Consider the following 22,160-nt stretch of genomic DNA (forward strand, 5'->3'; position numbering starts at 1 on the left):
GTGTCTGCAAAGGCTGACTGGCTGACTGGTTAAAATGTCAGTGACCATGGAGAGTTTAAAATGGTGCAAGTTCAGAGCCTAATTACAGTTTATAAATAGCTTGTAGCCCCATACCCTGCCCCCACTTCCCACCCTATGTTGGACCTAAACATCCTGACGAAATTTTTTTTTTAATGTTTTGACTTTAACACCCTAGTTTTCTACCAGTCAAAAGGCTGCCATCAGATCACATCTGAGGTTTACAGTTGAGATGTTTTTTGTTTTTTTCAAGACAGGGTTTGTGTTGCCTTGAACTCACAGCGATCCGCCTGCCTCTGCCTCCCAAGTGCTGGGCTTAAAGGTGTGCACCACCACGGCAACATAGAAACGTAATGAAACTGCTTTCATGTTTGAAATTGGAATTTGGGTAACCTAAATCTCTTTGTTTTGTGGCCGTAGTAATTCATATTTGGCCTCAGAATAAATTATTGATCATTTAAACAAAAACAAAGCAATATGATACATAAAAGTCAACTTAAAATTTAACGTCTTTTGAGGAATAGTATTTCAGTGTTTTTTGTTGTTTAAATGGTAATATAAGCTGTTTTACCTGTTCTAGAAGCAATCCTTAACATTATATAAACAAACAAATTTAGTACATCTTAATATAACTTGGGGTAAATCACCATGTCAGTTGTGCTTAAATTTTCATAGTTTTATTTCTCTGATAAGATATGTGACAGTAGAGCTAAGAGAGAAATAGGAGAGGCATAGTAAGAAAGGGGAAAATATAAGAAAATACCTAAAATTCGGGAGGTATGGTGGTATATACCTTTAATCTCAGCACTGGGAGGCAGGGGCAAACGAAAGCTATGAGTTCCAGGCCAGTTTGGTCTACATAGTGAGTTCTAGACTAGCCAGGACTTTGTTGAGAGACAGTCTATTAAGCAAAACTATGAGAGAGGAGAGAGGGAGAAGGAGAAGAGGTGGGGGCAGGGAGGGAGGGAATCCTGAAGTTTGAAGCCTGTTGGGTAGCCTTCATTGTTTTGTGTTCTGATTTCTTTCTGGGCTTCTTCTCCTTAGAACTTTTCTTAACAGAGGAAGATCAAAAGAAACTCCATGACTTTGAAGAGCAGTGTGTTGAAATGTATTTTGACGAGAAAGATGACAAATTCCATTCTGGCAGTGAAGAGAGAATCCGTGTCACTTTTGAAAGGTATGTATGCTCTTTAATTATTATTGATTATATATTAGAGTGAATCCTGTAAAAAGTTTCATATTAAACACATTTAGAAAACAGACGAGTTCTTTACATTTGCTACACATAACCCAGTAGAACTCTTACTGCAAGTTCTTACTTTACTTTTCATAAATATATTTTTAATTTTAATTTTATATGTATGAATGTTTGCCTAAATATGTGTGTATGCACCATGTGTTTGCATGTTTCTTATGGGGGTCAGAAGAGGTATTAGATCCCCTGTACCTGGAATGACAGACAGTTCTGAGCCACTGTGATGGTGATGAAATTCAAACCCTTGGTCCTCTAAAAGACCAGCAAATGATCTAACCATTGGACTACCTGTATAACCCCTTACTGTACACTTTTTTAAAAGTATTTGTTTATTTAAATAATTTATTCAGATTACATCCCAGTTGTTATCCCCTCACTTGTATCTTCCCATTCCCCCCTCCATCCCTCTTTCACCCTGTTCTCCCCTAGGTCTGTGACAGAAGGGGACCTCCTTCCCCACCATATGATCACAGCCTATCAGGTCTCATCTCGGTAGCCTGCTTCCCGTTTCTCTGTCTGCCACTAGGCCTCATCACCAAGAGAAAGTGGTCAAATAGGAGGCATGAGAGTTCATGTCAGAGTCAGTCCCCACTCTGCACACAACTGTGGAGAATGCACTCGCTGTCCATTCCTTACTGTATTCTTAGTAGTGCTGGGGGTCAAGGTCAGGCCTCACACTTAATAGGGAAATGTACCTCTGTCTCTGGTACTCAGCACTCTTTTTTTTTTTTTTTTTTTTTTTGGTCTGTAGTTTGCAAAGAAGAGACGAGTAGATGTTCTTAACTATTCAAGAAGGGGAGGAGGGGGAAGCTGTCATTACTGTTTTAAAACTTTTGTTGTTGTTTTGGTTTGGTTTTTCGAGACAGGGTTTCTCTGTGTACCCTTGGCTGTCCTGGACTTGCTTTGTGGACCAGGCTGGCCTCGAACTCACAGCGATCCGTCTACCTCTGCCTCATGAGTGCTGGGATTAAAGGCGTGCACCACCACACCTGGCAAGCTTTTTTTCTTTACATTGTTTTTGCTTCCTATTAGAAGCATGTGGTGTTTGTGACACTTATGGCAATCCTTTGTATATGTAGTTGTACATACATTTTGTGAGGAGTAGACTGAACTAGGCTGTGGAACAAAACATGGCTTGGGTGGTTGGTTGGTTTTTGGTTTTTTTTAAGACAGGGTTTCTCTTGAGTGGCCTTGGCTGTCCTGGACTTGCTTTATAGACCAGGCTGGCCTTGAACTCAGAGCTCCACCTGCCTCTGCCTCCCTGAGTCTTGGGATTACAGGCATATGCTGCTGTACCTGGCAGTAAAATGTGTTTTTAAACTTTGTGTGGTGGTGGGGAATACCTTTAATCCCAGCACTCAAAGGCAGAGCTAGGTGGATCTTTTGAGTGCTATAAATGAGGGCATCCTGGTTTACAGAGCAAGTTCCAGGACAGCCAGGGTTACACAGAGAAACCCTATCTCCAAAACAAAACAGAAACATTTGTGTTTTAATTATGGTAGCATTCTCACTGCACCCTTCTGAAAGACAAGGCATGATTTGTAAAACCTCGTAACCATACTTTATTTTTGCAGTTTATTTGTTTAAAGGGTAAAATTCTCTTACGCCTATCATTCATTTAGACTATAAAAATAACCTATAGTATTTTTTAAAAATTATTAGGCCTGTGTATGTATAACATGTGGGAGCCATGTAAGCTGTGACTGCATGTAGACACTAGAAGATAGGCTTGCAGAGATGTTCTCTCCTTATGTGCCTATGTGGGTTCCTGAGCTCGAACTCTGCTTTCGCTGAGCCATCTTCCTGTCCCATCTACATTGTCTTAATATTTAAAAGTAAAATGCCCTTTTTATTTCCCTACAGAGTGGAGCAGATGTGCATTCAGATTAAAGAAGTTGGAGATCGTGTCAACTACATAAAAAGATCATTACAGTCGTTAGATTCTCAAATTGGTCATCTGCAAGATCTCTCAGCCCTGACAGTAGATACTTTAAAAACACTTACAGCCCAGAAAGCTTCAGAAGCTAGCAAAGTGCACAATGAGATCACACGAGAATTGAGTATTTCCAAACACTTGGCTCAGAATCTTATTGATGATGTTCCTGTAAGACCTATGTGGAAAAAGCATAGTGTTGTAAATACACTGAGTTCCTCTCTTCCTCAAGGTGATCGAGAAAGTAATAATCCTTTTCTTTGTAACATTTTTATGAAAGATGAAAAAGACCCCCAATATAATCTGTTTGGTCAAGATTTGCCTGTGATACCCCAGAAAAAAGAATTCAACATTCCAGAGGCTGGTTCCTCCTGTGGTGCCTTATTCCCAAGTGCTGTTTCTCCCCCAGAATTACGACAGAGACGACATGGGGTAGAAGTTTTAAAGACATTTAATAAAAATCAAAAATTAGGCAGTTCACCTAATAGTTCACCACATATGTCATCCCCACCAACCAAATTCTCTGTGAGTACCCCATCCCAGCCAAGTTGCAAGAGCCACTCGGAATCCACAGCCAAAGATCCAGAACCTGCTTTCTATAAAGCTGCAGAAGGGGATAACATAGAATTTGGAGCATTTGTGGGTGAGTTTAGCAAACTCTTTCTGCACGTTAGTACTGTTTTTCACATCAGAAACACTACCTAAGAAAATAATTAGCTAATGAATAAAATTTACTATAACCTGCCATTGTTGGAGCACGCCTTTAATCCCAGTACTAAGGAGACATAGGCAGCCAGTTAGTTCTCGGTGAGGCCAACCTGGTCTACAGAATGATTCCAGGACATCCTGTAAACTCTATCTTGAAAAAACATTAAAATAAAATATAAAAACATGGGGCTAGAGAGATGGCTCAGAGGTTAAGAGCACTGGCTGCCCTTCCAAAGCTCCTGAGTTCAATTCCCAGCGCCCACAAGGTGACGCACACCCATCTATAGTGAGATCTGGTGTCCCCTTCTGGCCGGCAGGCATATGCGGAGACAGACTATTGTATAGACGAGCTAGACCATAGGGAAATAAAATGTCAGAGAGGAGAGAGTGCAACCAAAGCAGTGGTTGGATAACTGCCTGAAAAGCTTAGTGATGGGAGGAAGAAGAGTTGGAACTACACTGTTTTTTGTGCTTAAGATGTTTTATTTTTTTTTCTTTGTGGGTTTTTGTTTTTTGTATTTTGGTGGAGTTTTTGTTTTTAAGGCAGGGTCTTGCTATACAACAAAAGTTGTCATTGAACTTAGAATTCTCCTGCCTCAGCTTCTTCAGTACTGGTATTATTATCTTGTGTTCCATGATAATATAAGCCTAAGCATATTTAAGTGCTGACCGAGTGCCACATAGAGGAAAATAAATAACTGAAAGGAGAAAGTGTCATTGGGCTAGCTGAGTTCTGTGATTTGGAGAAATAGTGTTTTAGTTATTTCTGTTAGAGTATTAAAGTATTTACAAAACTTTCTGAAATATCCTGCTCTTTTGTAGTAATATTCATACTATTCCAAAGTCTGCCCAAAGCCTTTTGCCTTTCTATGCCTGATTTCTTCCATTGGTTTTCTGATTCTTGTCTTTAACTGTTTTTCTAACTTCTCTAACCTACAAATTTGTGGATACTGTGCTGATTGTCTGGAGACTATGTTAATAAGACCATGTAAAATATTCATATTAAGGTCAACATGGCATGTTATCTAGGTACCGAACATACTGTTGTTTACTGTTAGCTTATTTGGAGAATTAAATAACATTTCCTACATTAAATCTGTCCCAATCTTAGGAAGTCCAAGTTTCCCTTAAGCTTGCTTGAACTCTTGTTGCTCCTGCCTCCACCTCCATATTACAGGTGTACGCCAGCTCAGTCTACTTTATATTTCATTATTAAGTGTAAAAATGCCCTTTTTAATTCTAAGGTTTACTTACGTCATTTGTGAGGCTTCCAACAGGAGGTCTTATTGTTCCTGTTGTACACCTTCCTGGTATCTGTTTTCAGTATGACTTATAAAAAGAGCAAAAGGGAGCCAGCAAGCCAGGCCTGGTGGCATACACCTTTAATCCCAGCACTCAGGAGGCAGAGGCAGGTAGATCTCTTTGAGTTCGAGGCCAGCCTGGGCTACAAAGTGAATCCAGGACAGCCCAGGCCACACAGAGGAGAAAAAGAAAAAAATAAAAATTAAAAAACAAGCAGAAGGAATATTTGCAGAGCCTGAAAACTACTTGAAAGAGCAACATAAATCATGTGTTTCTAAGATTGTACTTCATCTCCTTTTTTCTCCTTTTCCCCTGTTAAGGACACAGAGATAGTATGGATTTACAGAGGCTTAAAGAATCATCAAATAAAATAAAAGAACTGTTTCCAGTAAGTGTAATTTCTCTTTTGAGATCATTTCTTCTAAATAAAATTAAACTTTTTTAAATAAAAACAAGGTTAGCAGACGTCGTCAACCAGTATGATTACCCCAGATACTTGAAGCAGTTATGTTTTCAAAGAGGAGAAACATGAAAAAGTTTTAAGTAGCTTACATTTTTGTTAACGAAAATAAAATGCTTAGCACTCTTCTTTTAAAAAATGTGTTTCCTTCTTTATTTTCTGTGGACTATTTACCAAGCTTACCTTTTCTTCTAGGACCCAAAGTTTGTTAGAACATGATGTTAGCTCTCAAAGAACTTGGAATCTAGAAGTTTAAAATCTATATATAAAATGTACATATGTGGAATATTAAATGAACATTTACTAATGCTTAATGAGTATATGGAACAATTGGGGGGAAAAGATGTATTTCTTGCCCAAAAAGTAGTTTGTATTTCTGTTACTGTCATAAATTGCCTGTAGTTACTCTATACCTCAAAAACAATGATATACCTAGCTACACTGTGAGTGCCTTAAAATGCCTTAACTACTCTGTCCCTCAAAAAACTTAGATTTTAGAAATAGTCAAATGACAGATATAGTAAAACAAGATTTTTTTCCCTAAAGATATAGCCAAGGATATAATAACTGAAAAGGTAGACATTACTCCTCATATGATCCAAAGTTAACTGTTTAATAGCTATCAAGCATGTGGTATGCTACCCTACATGTAAAAGGCAAGTCAGATGCAGTTTAATATTGATGACAACATTTGTATTTATAATGACATGCATTCTCATTAAAGTATTGTGCTAAAATGTTGAACAGATACTAAGTAGATTCTGTAGTACATAGTAAGCCACAGTGGCACCTACTTTTTCCTTTATAAAGTAATGATTTTGGTTTCAGTTTTTTCTCCACCTTTTTGTATTTTCCCAAACATCTTGAGAATTTATATTAGTATAAAAAACGATTCATTCAGATGAGTAGGTAGTTTCAAGTAGTTTTTTGAGATTCACACCAAAGTAACCAGATCTCTGTTACATACTTGTTAATGCTCAAGTAGAATAAAGCATATTGAGTTAGATAGATCAAAAGAATTCCTACTCAGAACAGTGGTTTGAAACTCAGTTGCTTTTATGTGTTCATACAACCTTACAGAATGATAGTCCTGAAGACACTTTGAAACATGTGGGTGCTGCTGAATATAGTGAGTGTCACAAGACTTCTGCTTCCCTTCACTCGGGGCAAGGTGAGTGTTTTGGCCTCGTTGTGAATTCTGTTAGCAAACATACTAAGCTTTAAGGGTAGATTTGCCAAGCATCTTGGTGATGAATGGTATGCGAGACAGAAAATCCTTGTCAGTAATAGTTAGTGTAATCTTGGAAATGAGTAATATAATCTTTATAGTCAGGTATGTATGAATATGATATATATGACATGATATATATAATTAGAAAAGAAAAGATGAAATCTAAGAATCTTTTAAATCTAATTTTAACATTTACAGATTGTATCAGTTGTTAAACAGATTTTTTTCTAGTTTTAACTTGGTAAAATTCTATTGAAATTAAAATATATTTTGAAGAATTGCCACCTCTCAGTCCAACCCCACATGGAACCACTATTTTTTTTCAGTCTGACTTTAGCTGATATGCCCATTTTATGGCTTGCAGGTCACATGCAGCCATGGAAAGCTACAAATACAGACTAATACAAAATAGTAATTTAGTAAAATGTAAGAGTGTCGGAAATTTTTTTTTAAAGTTTGATTATGCAATTCTTTTTTTTTTTCTTCCCCGAGACAGGGTTTCTCAGTGTAGGACAGGCTGTCCTGGACTTGGTTTGTAGACCAGAACTGTCCTCAAACTCACAGAGATCCGCCTGCCTCTGCCTCCAGAGTCCTGGGATTTAAGGCATGTGCCACCATGCCTGGCTAATTGTGCAGTTCTTTTTTTGTTTGTTTGTTTGTTTTTTGTTTTTTGTTTTTCGAGACAAGATGTCTCTGTGTATCCTTGACTGTCCTAGACTCACTTTGTAGACCAGGCTGTCCTCGAACTCACAGTGATCCGTCTGCCTCTGCCTCCAGAGTGCTGGGATTACAGGCGTGTGTCACCACACACAGCTGTGATTGTGCAGTTCTTAAGCATGAACTTGGTGGATGACTACATTGTATCACAGTGTCACTTGGGAGGCAGAGACAAAGTGATGCCTATGACTTCCAGGCCAGTTGAGTCATTTTCTTTATCATAGTGATATTCCCATATCAGGTATTTTCTCCTTCTTTCTTGTTTGAAACAGAGAATCATGTTTCCCAGATTGGCCTTAAACTTCCTGTGTAGGCTTGGATCCCTTATTCTTCTATCTCAGCCTCCTAGTGCTGGATTACAGATGTGTCACCTTGCTTGGCAGTCTACTTTTTTGAGACTAGGCTTCACCGTAGCTCAGACTGGTCTCAAACTTTTGGTCCTCCTGCCTTAGCATCCTTAGTTACTGGTACTATAGGTGCACACTATCATATCTGGCTTTGTTTTTATATAAATGTCTATAATTGAAAGGTTTAATAATTATGAAGTTTTCCTTTTAAAAACAATGCTTCCTTGTCTCCTTCACTGTCACTTCTTTTAATCTGTTTCAGTAGATTGAATTCAACAGAATATACTACTATAGAAATTCAGGTTAGCTTGGCAAACAAAAACATAATTATGCCATATACAGTAGGTGATAGTAGCAGATTCAAGCCTAAAAATCATGTCATATCAGTAGCTGCAGAAAAGGCATTTGATAAGATTGAGCTATGTGTTCATGAATAAGTCTTACTTAGTAATGTATGAATTTAATTAATTACAATAAAATTTATCTGTAAAAACTTAGCACAACTCTCATTTCATCATATTGGGAACTAAGATAGAAGTTGTAGCTGTTGGTGCTTTATATTCTAGTTCAGGAAACAAAGCCAGTAAAAAGAAGTGATAGAGGGACACCAAGCATGGTGGCACACACATGTAACCCTAGCACTCTGGAGGCAGAGGCAGATGGATCTCTGTGAGTTTGAGGCCAGCCTGGTCTACAAATTGAGTTCAGGACAGCTAAGACTACATAGAGAAACCCAGTCTCAAGTGATTATCAAGGAAAAGGTGAAACTGTCATAATATTTTAAGACAATATATATTACTTCTAAAAGTAACACAATTATATTGCTCTATCCTTTTCTTTCACTTTTAGGACATATCTCTTAGTTTGCTTGTTTTCTTTTTTGTTGTTGTTCATTTGTTTGATTGGTTGGTTGGTTTTTTTGCTTTTTAATTTTGTTTGAGCCAAGGTCCCTCTGTGTAGCCCTGGTTGTCATGTAACTAGATCTAAATCAGGCTGGCCTCAAACTCACACCAGTTCATCTGCCTCTGTCTCCCAAGAGCTGAGATTAAAGGTGTATGCCACCATGCCCAGCTCTTAGCTTGCATAACTAAATGGAGACTTTTCCCACTGTAAGGTAATTGAACGCATACATACAAATATATACACCTTCACTCTTTCCTACCTTTTCACTATCTGACAGCTTCACCTTTTCCTTGATAATCACTTCTGTCACGACTTTTACTGGCCATATTTCCTGAGCTAGAATATAAAATACAAACAGCTGCAACTTCTGCCTTAGTTCTCAATATACCAGTGTAGTCACCTCACAAACGTAGTTAAACCAGCCTCCTAAGTTCTTTGATACTTGATTAAATTTGAGATACTCAGAATATCATATATTCTGTCATTTGCAGGTTATTGAAATAGTTTTGACCATCATTTTGTAATATATTTCAACCTACTATTTTTAACTATTTTTGCTTTTATGAGATACAGGGTCTTATGGGCATTGAACTCCTCAAAGCAGTCACCATGCCTCAACTTCTTTAGTGCTGAAATTGAATGTGTGTAGCACCATAACTGGCTACCCTGTACATTTGTATAGAACTGTTTTTTTTGTGAGATTTTAAATTTCATTTGTTTGTTTGTTCAGAGTTTCTATGCGTAGCCTTGGCTGTTTTGGAGCTCACTCTTATAGACCAGGCTGGCCTTGAACTCACAGAGATCTGCCTGCCTCTCCCTCCCAAGTGCTGGTATTAAAGGTGTACACCACCACTGCCTGGCCAGATTTTACATTTCTTGGCCTTTGTTAAAATACTTTAAAATTCATTTGGGGTTTAAAAAAAAAAAGATTGTAACAACAAGGTATCATCTTAAATCAGGAGTAGAAGGAATAGCCAGGGTTGGTGGCGTACACCTGCAATCCCAGCAATCTTAGAGGCAGAGGCAGGCAGATCGCTGTGAGTTCAAAGTCAGGCTGGTCTACAAAGTGAGTCAAGGACAGCCAAGGCTACACAGAGAAACCCTGTGGGGGATGGGAAACAGTGGAAGGAAGAATATGACACTCATTATTATCATCATCAGAGGAAAAGATTAGGAGCAATAGCAGTATCAACCTATAGTTTGTCTAGCTTTGCTATTATATAAGTTAATATAAAACCATAGTAACTCCAAACCACAGAGTCTTTTCTTTCCTTTTTTTTTTTTTCTTTTGGTTTTTCAAGACAGGGTTTCTGTGTAGCTGTGACTATCCTGGAACACACTCTGTAAACCAGGCTAGCCTCGAACTCAGATATCTGCCTGCCTCTGCCTCCTGAGTGCTGGGATTGAAGGCGTGAGCCACCTTGCCCAGATGAACCATAGAATTTAAATTTAAAAATTTAATGATATGGGCTGGAGAGATGGCTCAGCAGTTGGGAGCACTGACTGTTCTCCAAGAGGACCGGGTTCAATTCCCAACGTCTACATGGCAGCTCACAACTGTCTGTAACTCCAAAATCTGACACCCACAGACATACAATGTACATAAAATAAAAATAAATATTTTTAAATTTAATATTAATAATACCAGAGTCATGGGCTGGAGAGATGGTTCAGAGGAGACACATATTTGAGAACAAAAATCCACTCAACCATTTAAAAAAGAAAAAAGGCCCACCAAAGTGTGCATTGTGCTGGTGTTGATGTAAAGTCACGGGTGCTATATGGTATATACACTGACTTAGCCACCCCCACCCCCAGAAAGATTCACAAACAGCTAACCTTGGTGCTGGGATTAAAGGTCTGCTCCACCATTCCCTGCTCAGATTGACTTGTTTTTAACATATGTTTTGCTTCTTGCTGGTTTTCACAATAAATTGAGTAATTTATTTAGAATAATTTTTATAGCATGGGTGTTTATAGGCCTCTTACAACTCTTGGGTTCAGCCTTGTTGGAGAGAAGAAATCTTATGAAGGTTATATTCTACCTAGGAACACTTTGTTTCATTTTGTTTGTTTGTTTGTTTGTTTGTTTTTAAGATTTGTTTATTATGTATACAGTATGCATCAGATCACATTATAGATGGTTGTGAGCCACCATGTGGTTGCTGGGAATTGAACTCATGACCTCTGGAAGAGTAGTCAATGTTCTTAACCGCTGAGCCATCTCTCCAGCCCTCATTTTGTTAAAGATTTATTTATTATGTATACAGTGTTCTGCCTGCATGTACACTGCACTCCAGAAGAGGGCACCAATCTCATTATAGGTGGTTGTGAGGCACCATGTGGTTGCTGGCAATTGACTCAAGACCTTTGGAAGAGCAGTCAGTTCTCTTAACCTCTGAGCCATCTCTCCAGCTCAACACTTTGTTTTGTTAGTAAATATTTTTTTAAAATTTGCTCGGCCAGGCAGTGGTGGCGCACGCCTTTAATCCCAGCACTTGGGAGGCAGAGGCAGGTGAATCTCTGAGTTCGAGGCCAGCCTGGTCTTCAGAGTGAGTGCAAGACAGAGAAATCCTGTCTTGGGGGAAAACACAAGTTTAGTTGCTCAACTGTGTCTTTTTTATTTCTTGTAGCAGAAGGCAGTAGTAGAAGAACATCTACAGAAGACTCTCCAGAAGTAGATTCTAAAGCAGCTTTGTTACCGGTTTGTACTTTTCAATTAAGTAGCATATTGACAAGAACATACACTCACTCATAAATATCTAAGGTGGTAATTAATATTTTTATGGGCTATTACACAAAGCCTTAAAAACATCTTTTCTTAGAAAACTGACCTTAGTACCTGGTGGCAGTTAAAGAAGAGTCTCTTCCTGCCATAAACACAGAAATTTTACACACAAGAAAAACAAGACCTATTGAATTGAACCTAATTGTATTAATTCATTTCAAGCCACCTGTGGTAATGTGTGACTTTTATAAACTTTCCTTAAAACCAGAAAGAGAGCCAAGACAAATAGCTCAAGTAAAGGTACATAAGTATCTAAACATTGGCATTTATATAATTATAGTCAATATAACAGTAACACAGTTAGCTGTGTTATTAAAGATCATGTTATTAAGCACAGCATCTTTGCTACACATCTACAATCCCAGAACTGTAATCTGAATAATTTATAGGTTGTGTCAGAAGATCTCAATTTTGAGGCCAGCCTGGATTACGTAGTGAGACCTTGTTTCAAGAAACAAAACAAAATCTCATGTTATTCTTTTAAAAGTTGTTTCATTAGGAATATGAAATTTGTTAATAGAATTCCCCAGTAACCAGCACTGCTGTCTAGGGGTCTATGTTGACTCCAATTTGTACAATATTGCAACAAAGTCCTATTAAAATGATTTTCTAACTGCAGTGAGTGTTCACCCTCTAGCAATTTAAAAATAGAATTACATTTATAATTAGAAATAATAAATTACTTATTTTATGATTATAAACAATATATTGTGATTAAAGTGATTAAAAATAAAACTTTAGATAAGGAAAAGATAACTATTCAAAAATACCAGCAATTTGAAAAATACATAAGAAATAAGAAAAAGACTCAGGCTCTTTTCCTGTCTCTGTCTCTGGGGTACCCCTCCCCCCTTCCCTTCTCTCCCCATGCTTATTTAGTAAACTTCTCTATAACATTAAAAAAAAAAAAAAGGAAAAAAGAAAAAGACTCACCATGCATGGTGACAGCTTTAATCCCAGCACTCAGAAAGCAGAGGCAGGTAGATCTCAGGGAAGTCAGGGTCAACCTGGTCTACAGAACAAGTTCCAGAACAGCCAGGCCACACCTTTAGACCTGTCTCACAAAACCAAAATAATTAAAAAGTAGAACAAATAGAGCACATGCCTGTAATCCTAGTGCCTGGGATAGAGAAAAGAGGGAACATGTATACGGCAGCCCTGCTACATAGCAAATTCCAGACCAACCTGGCTACAGAGTAATATCTTGTCAAGAAAAAAGACCTAGTGCTTTCTGTTGGATAATAAGTGAGGCAATCTAAAGAGAGAATTACTAGCTAGGGCCAGAATGCAACATAGATAAAAGTACATTTTGATGGAAAGGGGAAAAAAGACTCAGAAAATACATCTAATTAGCCAGGAGAAAGAGAGTTTGAAGAAATGAAAACAAGTTGGGGTCTTCTAAATTGATGAAACAATACAAAAATTCAAATTTATAAAGTATAAATCCCATTCTAGGAAAGTTAAGTATGTCTAGAAACATGATTACTAAGTTTGCAGAATAGAAGCCACATGAGCCGGTATATGAAATGGCTGCAATGTCTCAATGCTTGTGTTTTCATCGTTTTATTTGCATCGTTGGTGTGTTTTTTATTTTTCTGTTTATACTTTGGTATTCTTTTGGCAAAAAGCATGAGTTATTTGTAAATTAGAGACATGCTTGTAGAATGCTATTATCATGAGAAACAAAAATCTGAATTAGAAATCTTGGAGGCTAGGGAGAGAATCAGTAGGTAAAGTGCTGTGTGGCCCAGGTTTTGATCACGAGGACCCACATAAAAGCCAGACATAGGCTAGAGGAAGATAACCCACATGGCGGCACAGAAAGATACACATACAACTGTTTTAGAAAATAACATCCCCCCATTCTGGAGAACAGGAACTGACTCTGACATGAACTCTGGTGCCCCCTATTTGACCACTTCCCTTGGTGGGGAGGCCTGGTAACACTCAGAGGAAGGGGAAGCAGGCTACCAGGATGAGACCTGATAGGCTGTGATCATATGGTGGTGGAGTAGGTGAAAGGGGGGGGGGAATAGGAAAATACAAGTGAGGGGATAACAACTGGGATGTGATCTGAATAAATTATTTAAATTTCTAAAAAAGCCAGACCACCCCGTCCAAAAGAAAAGAATATCCCTGAACCTTCTTATTAGCATTCGTGGTTGCCTGTTATATGAAACAAGGACTTAAGTTCTCATATTAAGAAACAAGTGTTAGATAGTTAACATTGATTGTAGAGAACTGCTTCATCTGTACTGAAGTTTTTCTGTTTGTTTTTGACTAAAGGATTGGTTACGAGATAGACCACCAAACAGAGAAATGTAAGTCTTTTCTTAATGGCTGAAAAGTATCTGAGTTAATGAATACTGTCTTTGTCTTCTTACCTCTTTAATACTCCTTTTACGATATTTGTGTGGGCTGGGTAGTGGTGGCACATACCTTTAATCCTTGCACTTGGAAGGCAGAGGCAGGTGGATCTCTGTGAGTTCGAAGCCAGCCTGGTCTACAGAGCGAGTTCTAGACAGCCAAGGCTACACAGAAACCCTGTCTTAAAAAACAACAATAAAAAAGACATTTGTTGGGGCTTGCTCATCAGTTTAGAGCACTGTCTGATCGTCCAGCGGTCCAGAGTTCAATTCCTGGTAACCACAGGGTGGCTCACAGCCATCTATACTAGGATCTGATGCCTTCTTCTAGCCTGCAGGTGTACATGCAGGTAGAGCACTCAAAGAGAATTGTTTTAGCATTTTCTTTTTTTCTTTTTTGTTTTTGTTTTTGTTTTTCAAGACAGGAACTTATTTATAATAGCTTCAAGATAATCTTTCAATATATTTATACAATTTAATTTTTATTATTTCAGCTTTCTCTTGAATAAATTTGTTGAGAGACCTGTGTGGAATGCTTGGTTAATATTAATATAGCTTATCTATCATTCTAATCAAACATTATAACTGCTTGTGGAAAATACCTTGATGATTAGAGCAGTAATACATAGTATACGTTAGAAAGCTTGCGTACTGAAATCATGTAACAAATCCAGAACCAAAAGAGTAAACAAAAGCAGCCTCATGGGTAATTGTCTTTGATAAGTACTACTGGGGACAAAAGGCCAGTTTCAAGCCATATGTATTTCAGTGAATCTGAAGTAGGTATGAACACAGAAGAAAGTAAATGGTATTGGCATAAATAGGCAGCTCTGTGTGAGTCTCTAATGGCATTTGCAAGCCTTACCTATATATAATCTGCTTCCAGAACTGTGTCTTTATAACCGAAGCCTTGGGAGATAGACACAGAATATGAAGTTGATTTTCTCTTTTCTTTTTTGGCACTGGAGAATGAATCAAGTAATGGAGAAAAAAGTGGCTCACTAGCAGCATCAAAATGTTGCTAAAAGAAAATCTTTACCGGACGGCATGGTGGTGCATGCCTTTAATCCCAGCACTTGGGAGGCAGAGGCAGGTGGATCGCTGTGAGTTCGAGGCCAGCCTGGTCTACAGAGTGAGTCCAGGACAGCCAGGAATACACAGAGAGACCCTGCTTCAACCCCCTCCCCCCCCCAAAGCTTTACCTTATTAAAGTGGAGATGACCTGTGGGGCCAGTTGGCATATAGGAATTGAATTGAGAAGAGACCATGGCGGCTCTTTGGCTCCAGAATCTTTTGGATCTAGTTCTTTGGGTCCCAAAGGAGGCTCAGAGCTTGTATATTGGGAGACCTCAGTCTGGCGGCATGGTCGGATCCCACTTACTTTTTATTATTCCTGTCTCAAATGCACAGGATTCCTTGGGATTAACTCCCACTTGGAATCAAGACTTGTTATAAATACATAGATTGGTTATTGAATCTTGCAAAGTGATGTCTCAGTCCTTGTCCTATCAGTCTGTTGAAGTACTTCTAGAATTACAGAAAATCAACTTCTGACATCGTCACAGTACTGGAATGAGTCTCCACAAATATTGAGCCATAAAATAAAAATATTCTATTGAGATCTAATTACCATCAACTTGGCACCAAAAATAATGATATTTATGTAGCCATAAAGTAGAGATAACAAGTTGTTTATAACCTGGATGCATGTAAATATATACATGTCTGCATATGAAGGAGAAGGGCAAGTATTCAGGTACACAGATATGAATATTTGTATTCCTTTAATTATATTTCATTAAATAATTATGATAACCTTATAAAATCACAAGTTACATAATAGTCAAAACTATGATTGTTACATAGCTTATATTATTTTTATATTTCTTTAGGCCATCTGAAGGAGGAACATTAAATGGTGAGTCTATGTGGTAGATTTAATTTTAAAAATTAAAGGTCATAATTAAAGCATTTACCACATTATCATGGGCAAGACATTTTAGACTTCAAGTTTTAAAAAGCCAAGGTAATTGGAAAACTCTTTCGTCATCTTTAATATAGATGTTTTGTAAAAACATGAGCCACCCTGTGAATTATGATGACCACTTTTCTGTCACCATTCCCCACTTAACTAGCACCCTAAAGCAGAGTACTACTGCTAATATGCCAGGCTCTTGCTGTGGCCTCCATCATAAGTAACACAGTGGCTTACTTTATGTGAGTTTGTGGTACAACATAAATGGAGTCATAGAGATGTAATTTTTAGGAGATTCATCAGTATTACTGTACTAGTGTACTTTGTGCATTATTAGTATTTCATAGTATTTCCTTGTTGGAATATATTGAATATCCATTCTATTTGATGGGCATTTCAGTAGCTTCCAGTATGTAACCATTATGCTTTTTGTTGCTATGGGCATTCTTGTTCATGTTGTTTGGTAAACATAAATTTGCTTTCCATTGGTTATATGCCTAGGGGTGGAATTGCTGGGTCATAGCTTGTGCATAGTTCATATTCAGTAGTTATTGCCTGCCAGGTAGGTGTTCAGAGTAGTTATTCCATACTGGCTTCCTGCCTGTAATTTACTGCTAGTCTATCTTCTACCACCAAAATAGTTTCTTCTAAAAGATTTTATCTTGCCACTCCTCTGCTTTACATTTTTTCCCATTGTCATTCAGTAAAATGCAGTGTCCTTTCTTTGCATGACATATTAGGCTCTTCACAATTTGATATTGCCTGCTTCTGTAGCTTCACCTCCTTCAGGTATGCTTAAGCTCTTGCTCGTTAATTTGCAATCTTGGTTGCATATTCAGATCACTGTAGAATCACCTGTGTGATGCCACAGACCCATGGAATTAGATATTGTAGACTGTCAGTGGGTGATGTTCAGAAAGCTCCAAAGACTATTCTAATTGTGTTAGTCACTTGTACTAAACTGCCTGGGGTTTCTCCAATGTAGCATGGACTTTTAGCACTAAAGATAACCTTGTAAACGTATTCCTAGAAATCCACTGCCTTGCAGATTGCTATTTCTTCCCCTGAGTGAGGTAGCCTCAGCCTTTATCAACCAGGTGTCTTAGTTCCTGGGTAGCCTTCACGATGCACCTGTGTGTATAGGTGTCTTTATATAGTCTATCTTTATAATATTACAGTATTAAAACTGTTGGCTTTTATTGTGTGAGAATAAATTAGATTCCTTCTCATATTCTAGAACTTAGCACCTCACAGATCTATTTGGTATTCTTTCATCTTTTCTGTCTATGGTTAAAAGTAAAATCCTCAAAATAAATAAATACATAAAGTTTATATGTGAAGAAGGTGATCTGGGGTATCCTTACATCCCAAGAGCTCACTTCTCACATTAGAACACCTAAAATGGTTAGATGGTTATTTATTGTCTCCAAATCCAAAGGGCAAGAAACAGAACAATTTTTTTTTTGGCAGGTATGAAAATGCAATTTATGCTAAGAGGTGAAGAGTGGAGCCTCATGTGCTTCTTCCCAGGCGTGTGGAGCACAGTGAAGTGGGTCATGTGACATGTTAAAGTGGTTTCTGTTATCTTCTTTTTTTTTCCCCAGTTAGGAGAGGTTAGGAAAGAAATTTAAGATTATTATTTGAGAATGTCTAGGCATAAATTGATGCTGTGCAAGTGCTTTTTAAACAGTCTGATTTATTTACAATTTTAGGTCTTGCTTCTCCATTTAAGCCTGTTATGGATACAAATTACTATTATTCAGGTCAGTGATACTGAAAACAGAATTTACTGATATTTGTATCATTAGAGATTTCATCATTTGTCTCTCATTTCCGTGCAGCTGTGGAAAGAAATAACCTGATGAGGTTGTCACAGAGCATCCCCTTCGTTCCTGTGCCTCCACGAGGTAAATCCCAGAACAAACACGGAAACTATCATTCGTCTCTAATCATAACTTAGAGCATGGTCAGGGCAGAATGAGAAGAGTTCCTATGAAGAAATAACAGCTTCTTGCGCCTGTTAGCCTTCAAGGAGGGCAGGGTATAGTAAAACGGTGGGACGCACTAGTAACCACTCTGTGTTCTATTTCAAAACCTTGACTCATTGTCAGGTAGTGGAAGTGTAGGAAAGTTGACATCATTGGGTGAGTGGGACAGATGCCTCTAATCTTTGGCCTTATGTTTATCTCAGAATTGTTGTACTTGCTTCCTAAAAGTTTATCCTCAAACTTTATCCTTAGATGATTCAGTCAGTGAGAAGATGAGTTCATTTCCCAGAACACATGTGAAGAAGCCAGGTGTGCCAGTATGTGTTGTCATTTCTGGGCACTCTGGCCGGCCCGCCTAGCCTAATCAATCACTGAGTTCCAGGCCAAAAAATAAAGTGGACAGCTTGTGAGGAATAATAATAGCAAAGTTACCTTCTGGCATCCACCTGCTCTTGTATATATGTACTTCCCCACACAGTTTGTTTTTAAGTATTATAATTTGAAATATGTTTATCTTTAAGCATGAGTTCAGTGATATTAAATTGGTTTTTAAATTTATTTATTCAAATAAATCTGTGATATGCATGCATAAGGTGTGCTGGTGTGTGCACACAGAGACCAGAGGAGAACATTGGATGTTATTATCTATCACTCTCTGTCTTATTTCTTTGACGCAGAGTCTCCCTGCGCCTGGAACTAAGCTCTAGCAAAGCCCAGAGTCCCAAACAGCACTGGGTTGCAGGCGCCCAGGTGCTTGCCTCTTACATGGGTTCTAGTGGTTTGGATGCAGGGCCTCCCTCTTGTTTGCCCAACAGCATTTTTATCCAGTGAGCCGCATCCACTCCCAAGGAAGCATATTTTTTTTGTAGTGGTTATATATGCAAATACTGTGCCATTTTATTACTGTGAGAAGCATGTTTTTATTTCTATCATTTTATCAATTTTTTAAAAATAAAATTGCAACTTTTGTTTTATCTTCTATTCCTTGCTTAATATTTACCATAGATATTTAGAAATACTTATTCTCCTTTGTCATTTTCAAAGTTATAATTTCATCTTACACTATTCATTTGTGTTGCAGGTGAGCCTGTCACAGTGTATCGTCTGGAGGAGAGTTCTCCCAGTATACTGAATAACAGCATGTCTTCTTGGTCTCAGCTAGGCCTCTGTGCCAAAATTGAGTTCTTAAGTAAAGAGGAAATGGGAGGCGGCTTACGAAGAGCAGTCAAAGTACAGTGTACCTGGTCAGAACACGATATCCTGAAGTCAGGGCATCTTTACATCATTAAGTCTTTTCTTCCTGAGGTGGTTAACACATGGTCTAGCATTTATAAAGAAGACACAGTTCTGCATCTCTGTCTCAGAGTAAGTATCGTGACTGCAAGCTGTGATCTGAGTTTTTAAAAGTGAATAAGCCAAATAAAATCTTAGTTTAAATATTGATCAAGTAATTTCTCCCCTTCTGCAGGAAATACAACAACAGAGAGCAGCACAAAAGCTCACATTTGCCTTTAACCAGATGAAACCCAAATCCATACCATATTCCCCAAGGTAAATCTTTACATTTGGTGTAGACTTGGTATTATTTAGATAGCAGTATTTTTTGGCACTCATTATTGATGTTGGGGAGGGTTATTTTTCTTTGTTTTGTTGTTATTTTTTTTTCTTTTTTGTTTGTTTTTTGACACAGAGTTTCTTTGTGTAACCTTGGCTGTTCTGGGCTCACTTTGTAGACCAGGCGCCTCTGCCTCCTGGGCAGTGCTGGGATTACAGGCATGCACCACCAGGCCCAGCTGAGTATTTATTATACATGCTGCATATTGATTAGAATCTTACTAACAAAGTGCCTGGTGTTGTCTGTGACTCTTTATAAGGTTTCTTGAGGTTTTCCTGCTGTACTGCCATTCAGCAGGGCAGTGGTTTGCTGTAGAAGAGTGCATGACTGGAGAATTTAGAAAATACAACAATAATAATGGTGATGAAATTATTCCAACAAACACTCTGGAGGAGATCATGTTAGCCTTCAGCCACTGGACCTATGAATATACCAGAGGGGAGTTACTGGTACTTGACTTACAAGGTAAAGTTTACTACTAATTGAATTACTAAGGTGAAGTTGTGCGGTAGGTTCTCACTTACTCATAAATTGCACATGATATACAGAAGTCAGCTATTTTAAAGTCTTCAGCTGATAGAAGGTGTAAGATAAGTCACAATCATAGCAGTATAGTCTTTGGGGTTTGGAACAATGGGGTATGTTTGCCTTTCCTTTTATTGAGGTAAAGTTTTACTATGCATCCCATGCTGGCCTAGTACTTGTGACCTACCTGTCTGAGTCTACCAAGTGCTGGAACTAGAGGGATGTGTCGCCATACCTAGCCTGCCTATCTTACGAATTGTACTCTTAGCTTTTAGTATTTTGTAGATACAAAAAATTATTTTTAACAAAGCAGTAATGATCTACAAAGCAAGTCCAGGACAGCCAAGGCTACACAGAGAAACCCTGTCTCGGAAGGAAAACAAAAAAACAAACAAACAACAACAAAATAAAAACCAACGAGTATCTCTGATGTTTTTTATGTTATTTTTCCACTAAACTATACAAAAATTTTAGTAGCTTAAAACAGCAACCATTTAACCCATGGTTTCCAGAAACCTGAGGAGTTCAAAAGAGGGCAGCAGTTCTTGGATTAAACCCTGGAGTCATGGGGCAGTTGTGAGCCTCCATGTGGATGGTGGGTGCTCCTAAACTCTGAGCCATTTCTCTAGCCCCATGCTTCCGGAATTTAGATTGCCTGTAGCAGGGATAGCTCATCTCTGCTGTCCTTTCTGGGACTTGAATTGCTGAAAACATAGGATAGGTTAATGGAATTAAATATCTTAGGCCCCTGTTCACTACCTGAAATCACCACCTGTCTATGTTACTAACATGGGCTTTCATATAGTAGGATGATTTAGGTAATTGGACTTCTTACATGGCAGCTGCTTTTCTCCAGAAAGCTTCAAACTCTTTCCCCCTCTCTGGTTGGTTGTGAGACAGACTCACAACATATCCTTGTATCCTTAGCTGACCTGGAGCTCAAACTCAGAGGTCCGCCTTCTTCTGCTTCAGGAGTGCTTAGGATTAACGGTGTGTTACACCACACCTTGTGGTAGAAAGCTGAAACTCTTGTAAGAGATCATTCCAGGCTGGGGGTGGTGGTGCACGCCTTTAATCCCAGCACTGCCCAGGTGGCAGAGGCAGGTGGATCTCTGAGTTCCAGGCCAGCCTGGTCTACAAAGCAAGTCCAGAAAGGACAGCCAGGACTGTTACACAGAGAAACCCTGTCTCAAAAAAACCAAAAACAAAACATAAATAAATAAATAACACTCAGACAGTGATGCACACCTTTAATCCTAGCATTTAGGAGGCAGAGGCCAGCCTGGTCTACAAAGTGAGTCCAAGACAGCCAAGGATACACAGAGAGACCCTGTCTTGAGAAGAAGAAAAGAAAAAAGAAAGAAAGAAAAGAAGAATTTGTTCCAGATTCTTTTCAACCCATTCTCCTCCCCCTCACATGTGATTTTCACGTGCTAGTCAAATATTCTACCACCTTTCTTTTTAAAATTGTACACATGTGCATTTAAGACTTTTGTTTCGTTTTCTTGAGACAGACTCTCACTGTACCTCTGGTTAACCTGGAACTCTCTGCCGCTTGAGTGCCTGTCTGAGGGGGCGGGGAAGGTGGCACACATGCTGTGTGCATGTGGCAATCAGAGGACAGCTGTGGAGTTGGTTCCTGTCTTCTAACTTTCCCCAGATGGTGGGACTCACTGAAGTCCTCAAGCTTGCTTCTTCGGGTATCAAGGGCCTAACCCATCTCTCTGCTTCCCCAGCACACATACCCCTTTTCCTTCAGTTTTTAAAGATTTTTAAATTGTATTTTATGTGTATGAGTTTTGTCTTCATGGGGCCTGTGGAGGTCAGAAGAAGTCGTTGGATCCTCTGAAACTGGAGTTAGAAAGTAGTGAACTGCCATTTATGTGCTGGGAACTGAACCCCAGTCCTCTGGAAGAGCAGTTTCTGCACTGTCTCTCCAGAACACCCCTGCCTTCCTGCCCTTCTCCCCCCCCCCTACTCTTTCTTTCTTCCTTCTTTCCCCTTCCTCCTCCTCTTCCTTCTTCTTCTT

The 22,160-nt window shown here is 38.6% G+C and overlaps 1 protein-coding gene across 3 annotated transcripts in view; it reads left to right on the top strand.

The window, feature by feature from the left end:
• The window catches only part of TRPM7 (transient receptor potential cation channel subfamily M member 7), an 89,174-nt gene that overhangs the window by 59,869 nt on the left and 7,145 nt on the right, over positions 1-22,160 (top strand). The window contains exons 25-36 of one of the 3 annotated variants that reach the window (XM_084775255.1): positions 1,063-1,195; positions 3,137-3,849; positions 5,537-5,604; positions 6,757-6,847; positions 11,508-11,578; positions 13,949-13,983; positions 15,921-15,946; positions 17,716-17,766; positions 17,845-17,910; positions 19,073-19,356; positions 19,460-19,542; positions 19,866-20,071. In XM_084775255.1, the coding sequence (XP_084631381.1) occupies positions 1,063-1,195; positions 3,137-3,849; positions 5,537-5,604; positions 6,757-6,847; positions 11,508-11,578; positions 13,949-13,983; positions 15,921-15,946; positions 17,716-17,766; positions 17,845-17,910; positions 19,073-19,356; positions 19,460-19,542; positions 19,866-20,071 (1,827 nt within the window). Of the gene's footprint in view, positions 1-1,062; positions 1,196-3,136; positions 3,850-5,536; positions 5,605-6,756; positions 6,848-11,507; positions 11,579-13,948; positions 13,984-15,920; positions 15,947-16,743; positions 16,793-17,715; positions 17,767-17,844; positions 17,911-19,072; positions 19,357-19,459; positions 19,543-19,865; positions 20,072-22,160 lie in introns of those variants that run through there. The other 2 variants (XM_084775256.1, XR_014777859.1) reach the window with 2 other exon arrangements.

The sequence above is a fragment of the Acomys minous genome, assembly GCF_964271855.1.
Source record: "Acomys minous genome assembly, chromosome: 3".
Taxonomy (NCBI): domain Eukaryota; kingdom Metazoa; phylum Chordata; class Mammalia; order Rodentia; family Muridae; genus Acomys; species Acomys minous.